Source organism: Chamaea fasciata, unplaced genomic scaffold (genome assembly GCF_029207755.1).
Source record: "Chamaea fasciata isolate MVZ Bird 193981 ecotype frontalis unplaced genomic scaffold, bChaFas1.0.hap1 SCAF_4, whole genome shotgun sequence".
NCBI lineage: Eukaryota > Metazoa > Chordata > Aves > Passeriformes > Sylviidae > Chamaea > Chamaea fasciata.
In genome coordinates, this window is record NW_027094089.1 from 84,073,969 (window position 1) to 84,086,644 (window position 12,676).

Below are 12,676 nucleotides of genomic sequence, written 5' to 3' on the forward strand. Positions count from 1 at the left end.
GGAACTGCTGCTCCGCCCGGCCCGGCCGCCAGCTGGGGCTGGGCACAGCAACAGGGGGCACAGGGGGCACAGGGGGAAAAACAAGAGCTGAAACAGGCAGCCGAGGAGGGAAAGAGGTAAAAATGCAGCCTAGGCCTACACAGAAATCAGTCTCTCCGTCGGTATCAATTCACAGACCATCACAGAGCGTTTGCTTTGTGATGTCAGGGCACGGTTGCCACGTGGTCGTGGTGACATCCGAGGTTGTCTTGGTGCACGGAAGGCCTCAGGGGTGTCAGAGCAGCTCTTGAGCTTGCTCAGCACAGGAGCTTTTGTCCTGCGCTTGAGTCTTTTGTCAGTGGGCAGCTGAACACGGAGAGTAGCCTTGCTGTTCTTTAGTGTTAGAGTTTGCAAACTTGCACAGCAGCTGCCACAATGATTGGGCAGCTTGCAGCTGTAGTTTTCTCTGTTTATGGAGTCGGATATTCCTGCTATTTCCTGACACAGCTGGCACGTAAGTAGAGGTTTCCCCTGGGTGTCACCTAACCGGGCTTTTGTATGTCTTCCTGCTCTTTCTTAGTGACTGAGTTGATTTGGAAACAGAAGGGCCATTTGGATGCCGCTTGGGTGAAGCGCTGTCAACACGTTCAGCTCAAAAGGGGGTGTCTGTAGCCAGGGCTGTGCGGGCAGCATTTGCAAGGGAGCCTGCAGGGGTTGTGTTCCCTCCATGAGAGAGTGTGTGGCAGCAGAGTCTGTCATTTCCTCCCTTTGCTGGGTCAAGCGGGACAACTTTGAAAATGTGGACTGGGAGGCCTTCTTGGAAGGTGCTGTAAAAATGCTCTGGTTGTCTCCAGCGTTCTCAAAAAATCTGGTTTATTTTCCCTTGCCCACTGCAGGTCACCTGAGCCGAGTGTTCAGAGGTTCTGATCCTGAGGTGAGTAAGAAAGGAACATTTGATGTTCCTGGCGTTTAAGAATTGTGCAGCAAGCTGTCAGCTTGGCCTGTGGCAGTAGAGTGCAGAGGACCAGATGAGCAGGCTGCAAGAAAATCCATTTCCATGTCTGCAGCAGCAAGAGCAAAGGCGTCACTGGCTATTTCCTAATTTTCCATTTCCTCATTTTCCATTGCAGAGCTTTAAAAGAGCTAAAAGCCCAGTTTTGCAGGGAGAAAGTTGCCCCCACATAGTAGCCAAGGGGGGAAAATCTAATTCAGAGCAATTGGCAGCACAGTTGAATCAGCCTATTTGAATTTAGTCTGAGTGACTTAGAATCCCATTGCTCTTAAGGTCGATGATTTGTGCTTAGTACAGGCGGTTTGAGGGCTGAAGAGAAGGAAGCTTATAAATGAGCCTGTATCTCACCGTCCTCTCTGTCCACAGATCACAGAAGCAAGAGCAGACTCTCCTCTGGCTCCCTCTGCTCCTGCAGAAGAGGCCAACGAGGAGCCAAATGACCACAGGCCTCCAGCAGCGGTCACACCACAGCTGGAACTTTCCCAGACGGTAAGTGCCACTTCTGGAGGGTGCTGTCTTTAGTGCAAGGCAGAGGTGCAAGTTTCTGCCCAGCCTGCTCTCGCTGCTGCTGGCTGAGGGTGCTGAGTGCTGCAGTGCTGCCAGGACCTAGGGTCTCCCCCCAGCCAGTGACAGCTGGGCAATGGGCTTTGATCTGCCACGTTGAGTCACCAAAGGGCTGGTGCTCCGCGTGAGCATCTGGCTCAGCGAAGCTCTATGCCTTGGCTTCTGCAGAGCTATAGCCCAAGGGCGCACGGGCTCCTTCTGGAAGTCAAGAGATTTTGTTTGTTTGTTTTCCTACTTGGGACACCTGTGTTTGGCTTCTGGAAAGTTTCTGTAGTTTTCTCGAGTCGTTCATCACTTCTACAGAGTCTTTTGGGCACTCCAGTTGTGCCCAGCCTTGTCACGTGCAGAGATTGGCACTGGGAAAGGAGGTTGGCAGTGGAAGCAGAGGTGGGCAGGGACACAGAAAGAAGTGGCTGAGCGAATGTGATTTTGAGGCTGAAATAGGAAAAAGCTGAGCCTGATGGCAGCTCCCTGTCACTTGCTCTGCGTTTGTGTGTGCAGAATCTCAAGGCAGAGCCACAAGCAGAGCTGTCTGAAGCTCAGAGTGACATCAAGGCAGTGAAGAGGAGGAACACAGAAGACATAATGGAGATTCATCCTCAAGAGGAGATGCATCTCCATCAGCAGAGGGGACATCAACAACCTCCGGTGAGTGAGAGAGGTGAAGCTACTCCAATGAGGAAACATCCTCTCTCACTTTATCTTCAGAATGACAAGGAACAGCTGCAAGCAGGGCTGCAGGAAATGGAGGCTAGGGTCAAGGCAAAAGAGAAGAGGATGGAGCAAGAAATGAAAACAATGAGAGACATACTCAATGCCCTCCGTCAAAATCTTCAAAAGCAAGTGAGTGAAACAGCAATAACTGCCACAGTCACCAAGCTGGTGCTTTCTGCCCTTCTTGCCTTTCCACTGCAGAGCAGCAGGCAAATGGGGTGATGCCTCTGAGGGCCATCCTGCTGTAGTGTCTGTGGCAGCCATTCTAAAGGACATTTCCTGGTATCTTGAATCTCGACTGCTGCCCTGGACAATGGAAGTAGTCCTTTGGCCTTTTGGCCAGCAGTCATCCAAACTGACTCCTGCTGGCCTCTTCTCGCTCTCCTCGTTTCTTGTGGTGTTTTAACAGTGGAACGTGGTGCCCAAGATGGAGGATGGAAACGAGCTGTCTGTAGCCCTTGTAAATCTCTTCTTTCCCTTTGCTCACAGCTGATGACTCTTGGCTAAGAGGGACAAGCTGTAGCCTCTGACTGCTTTGTTCTCTTTGACTCGAGGTGGAAGTGTTGACATCTGGCCAGGCAGCCTGCAAAGGCCTCCTGCAAATGGCTGAGAAGGAGGAGCCCCAGGATTGGTGTGAGCCACAGGAACTGCCTCCACCAGAAGTGCTGCCGGTTGCGAATGACCTGAACGTGGTGGAGGACAAGAGCACTCCGTGGGGGGAGGTAGAACATTTGAACCGGGAGCTGCAAGTGTGTCTGCAGCCCTTGGAGGGGGAAAAGAGGGAGGAAGTGCAATATGGTCCTTGGGAAGAAATGGAATATGGTCCATGTGGCAGTCGTCCTTCAGAAAATCCCTGGAAATGGAAGATGAATCTGGCCATGAACTCCAGTAAAACCAGCCTTTGGCTTTGGCCCATCCAGTCAAAGAGAAGTGGACGTGCAAAAAATCCATTTTAAGAGCCCTGCGTGTGGCAGGCTGACAGCATCCTCCTAAGGGCTTGCATTTGGGACGGCATCTCAGGGTCATCTCCGCCAGCCACGTTTCTGAACCAAACTCATTTCTTCTCCCAGATCTACACAGGCTCTTGCACTAAACCTGCTGCAGCAGGAGCATTGTGTCAAAGAGCCTTTGCTCCCCAAGCCGAGAAGGTGAGCCCGGGCAGTCGGTTCATCTGCAGCGCTGACACAGATGCTGCTCAGCAACAGCAGATCGAGGAGGACTCCCTGGAGCTACTGAGTACGTCTTGTGTATTTCTTGTCTGAGGGACGGTGTCTTGTGTGCATGTGGCGGCGTAGCTGGACCAAGTGGTCCTCCTCAGTCTGATATCACAGGGACAGTTAGGATTCTCCATAGGAACTTGTGTAGAAAATCAGTCTCTGCTGGCCATCTGTGCTTCAGAGCTGTCTGTCTGTCTGTCTGTCTGCTTGTTGTTGTTGCTGTTAGCCAGCGGACCACAAAGGGTTCAGAGCCCCACGCAACGGGGCTGCCTTTTTAGGTGTCTCCTGGAAGCTGGGATCTCTGCTTGAAAGTCAGCATCTTGAATTTTGTTTTCCTCAGGGACAGTTGTCAGCACGGAAAATCCCATGACAAAATACATCAAAGTCGAAAATATCGGCAGCGGGTGAGTCCAACCACAAAACCATGGGCCAGGTGTTTTCCTGGTGGAGTATCTATCAGGTCTGAAGTCAGGCCAGCTGCAAACGTGTTCAGACACTGAGGCTAGACTGTCCCATCTCTCAGTACCAGTCAGAATTTGTGAACCTGGCCAGAAGGCGTTATCAAAGACATCTCCACACTGCCAAGGTCTTGCCTGCAGTAGGCAACAGGACCTGGTAGATCTCCTGGTCTCTCAAGTGTGGGACAGCTGTGTGCTAATTTCCTTTGCATTTTTGTGTATCTCTAATCAGCTGGCCACACTAACAGAGGGAGAAGAATCTTGCTTGCCTGAAAGAGGAAGCCTAGCCCCTATCATAGCTCTCTTTGCAAGAGTTTGCTGTAGGAAATATTCCATGGTCAGGATTAGAACTGCACAGTTTAGAAACTGAAACCCGAGAAGAAAGAAGAAACTCTCTTTCTGAGCTGAGACAGTAAACCCCAATGCTTCAGGCCCAGTGGCCATGCACTTGAGAGCAAAATGCATCATCTGCCTTCTGACAGAGCCCTTCTGCATCCTGCAGGTTCTAGGCATTTCCAGCAGAGATCTCCAGTCTGGGCTGGCTTTCACTCCAAGGTCTAAACGGTTTCTCCTTTCTTTGCTGCTCTTTTGTTTCTAGGACTTTTGGAGAGGTTTGTAGAGCGCTCGACACTGCCACAGGAGGAGAGGTAAATGTCAACAGCCCCCACAGACTCTGCTGCTCTCGGGGGCTTTTCTCTCTGGTGTCAGCTGTGGCTGCAGCTTTGGCTAGAGGTGTGTTGAAAAGACACAAGAAGCACAGACTTGTGACAGCCTGCCAGTTGCATTTGGGGCAGTCTTTGTCCTTCTCAGCTGCCAGAAGGAAGGCAAGGGGGGTAGTGGCTCCTTTCACTGAAGGACTCGCTCACTTGCTGAATTGCTGAAACAAAGGTGGTGCCTCCTCGAGCATCTCCCTGCTCTTTGGGGCTACAGCTTGAGTCCTGAGTTCTCATTTCTGACTGTCAGCAAATACATCTGAATGTCACTGGTAGTTCCCTTAGCCACCTGCAGTGCTGCACTTAGGAAGTGCCCTTAGGGAGAGAGCTGCAAGGCATCCCTAAAAGCCCTAAGCCCTGCCCATAGCCCAAGAGGTAGCCACAGAGTAGTAAGGGGCGGATTACTTCTGAATCCCAGAAAGAGCAGCAAAGAGTGTGCTCAGAGGTCTGTGGGTGATAGCTGAGACACCCTTGTTACCAAGTGGACAAGACAAAATATCAGTGACCACGTGTCCTGTGACTGGCCCCCAAAGGAGCAGAGAAATGGGCTGTTGGAATGTCAGTTGCTAATTACTCCTTGGTCTAATCCCAAGGCACTTTGGCACAGCTTAGCTGTGCCATTCCAAAACCATGCGCTGCATGAGCGTTGTGGTCTCCTGCCACCAGCTTGGAAAGTGACTGATTTTCAATGTCATTTTAGGTGGCCATAAAGAAAATCAATCTCCAAGGACTGCGGAAGAAGGAATTAACCTTCTCTGAATTACTGGTCATGAAGATGAATGGGAATCCCAACCTGGTCAACATTTTAGACAGGTGAGTTGTTGTGCTTCTGTCCCATGAATGTTTGGTTACCTCTTGCAGAGACGCAAAGTAAAAACCCACTTTGGTCACTGGCAGAAAATAGAGCTGTTAATTATTGGTTGATTCTTATTGCTCTGTTCATCTGCCATGGATGGGAAGAGAGTGCATCTTGCCTGCATGAGTCGTGCCTGGCATGTGTAGTTTGAAAAGTGTTCAAAGACCTGGATCAATCGTATCTAAGTAAATCAACAGCCTGCAAGTTCAGTGCTGCCATGTTGTTTTGGGGCTTGATTTTTTTTCAAGTATCTTCTTAGGTGCGGATAAACGAAACAAGGATTTGCCTTGGATTGTGTCTCCTCTTTTCCATGGCTTTGCATGGCAGGAAGACTAGGGGCTTTTTTCCCAGAAACATGCAGCTTGACTGGTCTTTTATTTGGCCTGTTCCTAAACTGCATTTTTCACTTGCTGGCATCTCCTTTTTCACAGCTCTGCCTTTCTCCTTGAGACAGACTGCAAACACTGCACAACCTAGAGGCAATGTCATTCCTTTTATTCTCTCCTTGTCACAGAGGGACCTGGAAACAAGAATCAAGCACGAGACCAAGGTAGCCATGCATGTTTATGTCTATGCCCTTGTTTCCTTCTTTCAGCTACCTTGTCAATGAGCAATTCTGGCTGGTTATGGAGTACGTGGATGGAGGCACGCTGAGTGAAATCATCAGCAAGGTCTGCCTTTCTGAAGACGAGATGGCAGCAATCAGTCGTGAGGTCAGGGATCCCATCTGTACTTCTCAGGCCTTGGGCAGGGTGGTCTGGGAAACTGGGCTCAGAACTGGAGTGATTCCATGTGCCAGCCTTTGTTTCTGTATTGCTGGTGTGCTATGGGCAGGCAAGAGCATCTCAAGACAACTGCCTGCCAGGGCCTCTGCACTCACTGGACTCTGATCCTGTACTCTTATCTCCTGCTGTTGTATTCTCGCTCTGTTTCTTGTATTTGTATCTGCCCTTCTCCGCCTTGCCTCTTTAAATGTTTACCTCAAGCCTGTCTGCACTGCATTCCTTGCCTGTAAAAGCCAAGGTGGTGGCAGCAGGATTTGAAACAAAGTGCAAACAAAAGAGAGAGATTCATTTCTCACAGTCCTAAGCTGAAAAGGACAGCAGTGCAGCCAAAATGCTCTCTGCTCATGGAAGGGAACTGCTGTGATACTTCCAAGTCTGTGCTGAGGCCAGCAATAAAACCTTTGTCATGCAGCCTCCCAGCCAAAAGTGATCCAACTTGACAGCAAAGGGAGGGACATTTTCTTTCTTGGCAACCCTCGTTTGACCTCTGCATGAAGAGAGCACATGCACTGCAGCAGCAGTCATTCTGGCTGCTTTGCAGAAGGCAGTCTACAAAGGCAGTTGCTGCTGCTCTTCCAAAGGCTGGCATGCCTCTCCTTAGAAAGGTGCTGCTCTGCTAGTCTTGGAGCAGCAAGCTCTTCCTCTCGCTGGCACTGTGTTCTGCCATGCCGCCCCATTCCCCTGGAGAGGGAATTTTTAGGCTGTTTCCTTTCTTGTGTGATGAAATCACTTCCCTAAGTTTCGCCCTCCTGTTTCTGTTTTCTCTCTCAGTGCCTGCAAGGATTGTATTTTCTTCACTCGAAGCACGTGATCCACCGAGATGTGAAGAGCCACAACATCCTTCTGGGAAGCGACGGCTCTGTCAAGCTGGGTCAGTGTATTCTTAGTCAGGTGCGGCGTTCCAAGCACGCAGAGCGTGGGGCTGCTTTGAGTGACTGCCAGCTCCCCAAAAATGGTGCTGGTGGGAGTGCAGGGGCTCCTGTTGCAAGCTGAAGGCAAAATTGCAACATGCACAGAGGTGTGACAAGGAACCACAAGCAGTCAAGAGTGGCGTGGGTCTGTGTCCCTTCCAGAGGGAGAGAGCTACAATCTAAAGCTTCAGGGGAATAAAGGACACTGCTGTGAGCAGTGTTTAGAAAGCTGGCATTTTTTTGCAGGTGGCCAATACCACACTTCCTGGGCTTAAGCCCCGAGGAAAGGAAGTGTGGACAGTGCTCCAGGAGATTCAAGAGCACATTCTTAGACTGAGAGCGGGGAATTCTTTTCTTTGGGTTCCTAATTTGAGGTGGTTTTCATTGTGTGTTGTTTTCTCCACAGCTGATTTTGGCCTCTTTGCTCAGCTCCTCCCTGAGCAAAGTAGGCAGAGCTCAGTGGCCAGGACACCTGGGTGGATGGCTCCTGAAGTTATGAAAGACCAACCGTATGGCCCCAAAGCAGACATTTGGTCGCTTGGAATCGTGGGCATTCACATGGTGGAAGGAGAAGTTCCTTCCTGGAATGAAACTCCTGTCTCGGTAAGGTGCAAATGCTCACCGATCCCGCTGTCTTTCTCAGCTGTCCCATGTTGTGTGTGCCATTGGACAAAATCCCATTGCCATCTGCTGGCACCACTTGCAGCTCTTTTTAGAAGGTGGCCTCCTAAAAGTGTCCCCTGCAGCACATCAGCATCTGCTGTAGCTTTGGTTGCATCAGAAGGGAAGTGGAAGGTCAAGCAGTTCAGAAACCTGCCATTTTGCCCTCCAGCCATGCCTGACATTTGCTTTTTGAACCATGTTGGAGCTCTGTCTCTGAAGGAAAGGAATTTTACTGTGGAATGTTTAGATATGTTCTTAGTACCCTTGGAAAGGGAGGTTTAATCTTCACAGTTTCAATTTTATAGACAAAGTAAGAAAAGAGGAAAAAGCCAAGGAAAACCCCAGAGAAAAAGAAAAAGGAAAAATAGCAAAAGCAAGTGAAAAAGGGAAAGAAAAAAAAAAGAAAAGCCAAAAGAATAGAGAAAAAGAAAAGCCAAAAGAAAGATCAAAAGAGAAAAGAAACAATCACCAAGTAAATCCCAAAGCAGTCGTGCTTCCTTTTTCCTTTTTTGACCACAGCACAACAATTTTTCTCCATGCTGTAGCATCTTTCCCAAATCCTGTGAGTTATCCAGATTTTCAGCTTTTCAAGACATCTGTCTGGGTGGCCTCTCTAAATTCAGGATGTGTTGCTCCCCAACTGCAGTTAGAATTGTATGCCGGACCCTGAGCTGTTTCTGGGTACTTTAAAAAGTTGATGGGCTTGCAGTCAGGTGCCCGTGGCTGGGATCCAAGGGGTGCGGTTGACGCCGCTGCTGTTCCTTTACCGTGGGAGCAGGGACAGCCCTGGGTTGCACAGTTGTAATGACAGGGAGCACTGCAGCTCCCCACCATGCCCAGTGGCTGAGCTCAGCTGCAGAGGGACACGATCAAAGCCCCTTTGATCTCACCTCTGGTGGTGTGAGAAAAGGAAAGCAAGCTGCCATAAGTATTTGCACTCAAGGGGAGTTTGTTTGCTGGTTTAGGTTTGGAAATTTTTCTCTGGATTGAAGAAGATAATAACAAAGTCTCTTTGGTCACCATCTATTTCAGTGCCAGCAGCACAGAGCTGTTGGTATTGTGATGGGCATTTTTACAGAGACCAGCTCAGAAGCCTCCTGGTGTCATGCGCAGAGCCTGCCGAAACTTGCCGTTCTCTGCCCGGCACTTTCTGCGCTGGGCACACCATGAGTGCATTGACTCGAGTATCCAAATGAGCATTGGCTTATCATAGGGATGGCACTTCTCCTTCCTCTGATTTGACCATGAGAAGGTTTCCTTTTGCCACATAAAGAAGCTGAAACTTGCAGACTGCGGACAGACAGAGCTGTAGGTGTCTCCTCTGTGCCCAAAGAGGCATTTTCATGGCAAAAGATTGGTGCAGGCATCTTTTTGTGTCTGTGTTGAATAGGAGATTCCAAATGTTTGTTTCCTTCCCCGAGGAACGCCTGGTGGATTTCCTTTCATTTCTTCCAATTCCCATTGTTTTCTGGAACAGGACAAAAGGCCTGATGAGTTTTGTTTTATGGCAGCTGTGCGGAAGGGACCAACAAGCAGTGCAGAGGTGCCTTTCATGTAATAATCCTTGGAAATAGTAGGGTTAGTTAGACTAGCAAAGTGCCTCTTCTAAAAAGCCTGTCAGGCTGCTGTGAATCCTCAGAGAAGGAAACATGCTTTTGCTGATGGAGTTCCCACTAACTACGTCAGTCAATGAAATAGCTGCCAAAGCAAGATCTGCTGGATGTTGGAAATCTGTGGCTGCATGGGCATTGGGGTTTTTGTTGGTACAGGAAAGTCAGCTCTGCCTCTCGGCCAGGGCACAAACTGTCGCTGCAGAGTGGAGCTTAAACAATGGGATCTGGGAGGGCAGTTGCAGTTCCAGGGAAAGAAGCAGGTGGAGCCGGGTGTTTCCATTTTCTCCAGCCTCAACTGCTGATAGCCACTGGAGGGAGACCAAGGCTGTGGCAGCCCAACCTGTTCTTGCCGCGCACACGTCACTTCCTGAGCTGCTGCCTGCAGACAGACGAGGCACGGCGCTGGTCTGCCAAGGAGCTGCTGCAGGTAAAATGCCAAGGGGCCGCAGGGGAAACAGTGTCCCAGGGACGGGCTCCTCCTGCACTGAAGTGCAAGGCATCAGATGAGCTCCCCTCCTCCTCACTTCCACACTTGGTGCTTTCAAATGAGAACGCTGAGGAATCCTAGAGTGGCCTGGGCTGGCAGGGACCTGTAAAGTTCATCTGGTCCAAGTGGCCTGCAATGAGCAGGGACATCTTTGAAGAGATCGGGTTGCTCAGAGGCCTGTCCCATCTGACCTTGAATGGTTCCAGGGACAATGCACCTACCAGCTCTCAGGGCAACCTGTGCCAGTGCTGCACCATGCTTTGAGTAAACAGGTTTGTTGTTAGACCTGCTCTGACTCCATCCCCATTTTTTTTAAAAGTATTAGCCCACTTGCTATTGGAAGTGGACCTATGTAAAAAAGTCTTCTATTTTCCCTCAGAAGCCACTTTGAAGTTTTAGAAGGTGGCAATAATGTCTCCCTGGGGTCCATTCTTCTTTCTTCAGGCTGTATAAGTCCAGGTCTCTCAGCCTGTCTTCAGAGGACAGGTGCTCTGTCCTCTGACTGTTTCTGTTGCCCTGTTTTGTAATTTGGTGGGGTGCTCAGTTCTATCTAATGGCAAAAGAGTTGAAGTAGAGCAATGTGGAGAACAGAGGCATGAAATAGTGGTGGAGGAAGCATAGGAAACCAGTCCCAGCCAAGCAGTCAGGCATTTGGCCGTGGGCAGAAGGGGCTGTGGAGGGCTCACTGGGAGCCTCTGAGGGGTTCTGGTTTGTACCCCCCCTCCACTCTTGGATGTTTCTGCCACGCAGACAGGGACAGCTGAGGGTGACTGGTCCCAGCCCCATCTGCTGCCTGGCACAGTCAAGCCGATGGCAGCTGCCCCAGGGTTTACTGCCAGCTTGTGTGGCAGAGAGGGAAGTGCAGGATCCAGTGCCGCTCGGCTGTCCCTGCTGGGAAGGAAGGTGCCAGCCAGCACAGGAGGGGCAGGGCATGGAAAGGTAGGCACTGTTCCGTGTCCCTGTGGAAATCAGCACAGTGCCTGTCTTTCAAAGAGAGGGACCTATGTGAGTCATAGAGGTATCCTGGAAAGAGGAAACTCCAGGGAAATTTCTAGAGCAGCGGCAGGGCAAAAGTCCCATCAAGATGAAGACACCAGAATAAACAGATGAGTGGGATTCTGGGCCAGGTTTGCCTATGATGCCAAGGTCCTCATACGAAGCTGTAGGTGCAGATTGTCCCACTGGTCGTGTTTCTGGCTCTTTCTAGAAACCAGAGGGACCCTGATTGAGCCTGTGAAGCACTAAGCTTGGAAAGTCATGGTTCATTGATTTTTGGTTTGTGTTTTTTATTTTCTTTCCTGTGGACAGCATCCGTTTGTAAGATCAGGAAATTCAGCATTCACCTTGACACCGCTGATCATGGCAGTGAAGAAGATAAAGAAGAAGGAGTAGACATGAATGTGACATTCATGTAATGACTGGTTATCTCAATAACCACCTTAGAGAAGGCTTGTAGAGTAGGATTATAGGTTTGATATTCTATATTATCTATATAGAATAGGGTTATGAGGAAATAAAATTGCTGAAACGTAAGCTCATCTGGAAGATTCCGTTCTTTCTCACCCTGTCAATAAGTGCAGCTTTTCTGTCTGAGTGTTCCGTTGTCTGTTGAAGGTGCAGAGTGACATTGACAGCTTCTTAGGTGTGCCTTGAAAGTGGGGAAGGCTCCGCTTCAGTCATCCTCTCCAGACCACAGTGCCTTTGGAATACGGCCCACTGACCGTATTTTGCACACCTGTGGTACTTCAATTTGAGGCAGAAAGGACAGTGGCATTGGCAGGCAAAACCAAAGGAGGAGTGGGGCAGCCAAAAGATCCTGTGCACATGCAGGTCTTCAGCTGTGACTCAAGAGCGTTTGGGTTCGTGCCATTTGGATTTGTATCCCGAAGTGCAATCTCTTTGGCTGCAGAAGAGTCTTGCTCAAGTGAGAAATCAGCAAGATCAGTGAGAATGCTCTGAGAGGTTTCCTCTGGTGCAGAGCTGTCAGCGTCTGTGAGGTGAGAGCGGACGCAGTCTCGCCCAGGGCAGAGGCCCCTGGCAGAGCCCGGAGCAGCCTGAGCCTGGGCAGAGGCAGGCTGCAAGGAGGCCCTTGTAGCCTGGGAGCAGGCGAATGCTCCGCTCTCAGAGCCCGGCTGGCAGCCGGCCGCTCCCGAGGGGAAGCGTAGCCCAGCTGGGCACAGCACAGACGGGTGGCATCGGCCGTCTGCAGTCTGCACAGGAGCAGAGAAAGGCAAACGGCAGCCGAGGGCTGCAGGCCTGGCTGAGGATTCCCACTCTTGTGCCAGCTGCCCTGGAACTCCTGGCAAAGGGGAGCAGTGTGTGCAGCACTCCGGGCACAGGGGAGGGAGCCGGGCTGCTCCGCAGGCTCCAGCACAGAGCAGTGTCCTCCAGGCACGGCGCTTCTGCCGAGGGAACCGAGGTTGGCGGGCGGCAGGGACAGCTTGCCCCAAGGGCCAAACACACACACCCACTGCAATGGAATGCTGCTTTTTATTGCCTTTCCCAGCCCAGGGTGAACCATGTGCCCTTTCCCTTTGGCTGGGTACTGGGGAACTTTTATTCTCTCCTGACTGCCTACCTTTCTGTCCCCTCCCCTCTTCTACTACTTCCCTTTTGGTCTGGGCTTCAAGCTGGCCCCTCTCCCAGCTCCCAGCAAAAGCCAACAAATTAACTAGAACAAATCCAAGCCATAAATAACAGTACC

At 50.5% G+C, this 12,676-nt stretch overlaps 1 protein-coding gene across 1 annotated transcript; it reads left to right on the forward strand.

Annotated features, from left to right (window-relative positions):
* Positions 1 to 414: 414 nt before the first annotated feature.
* Positions 415 to 11,364, forward strand: LOC136289075 (serine/threonine-protein kinase PAK 3-like). Its single transcript, XM_066182540.1, has 10 exons — positions 415 to 493; positions 876 to 913; positions 1,358 to 1,480; positions 2,057 to 2,398; positions 5,358 to 5,470; positions 6,109 to 6,226; positions 7,070 to 7,169; positions 7,616 to 7,812; positions 9,775 to 9,912; positions 11,281 to 11,364. Exons 1-10 carry the CDS (start codon positions 415 to 417, stop codon positions 11,362 to 11,364), a joined length of 1,332 nt encoding a protein of 443 aa, XP_066038637.1.
* The last annotated feature ends 1,312 nt before the right edge of the window (positions 11,365 to 12,676 follow it).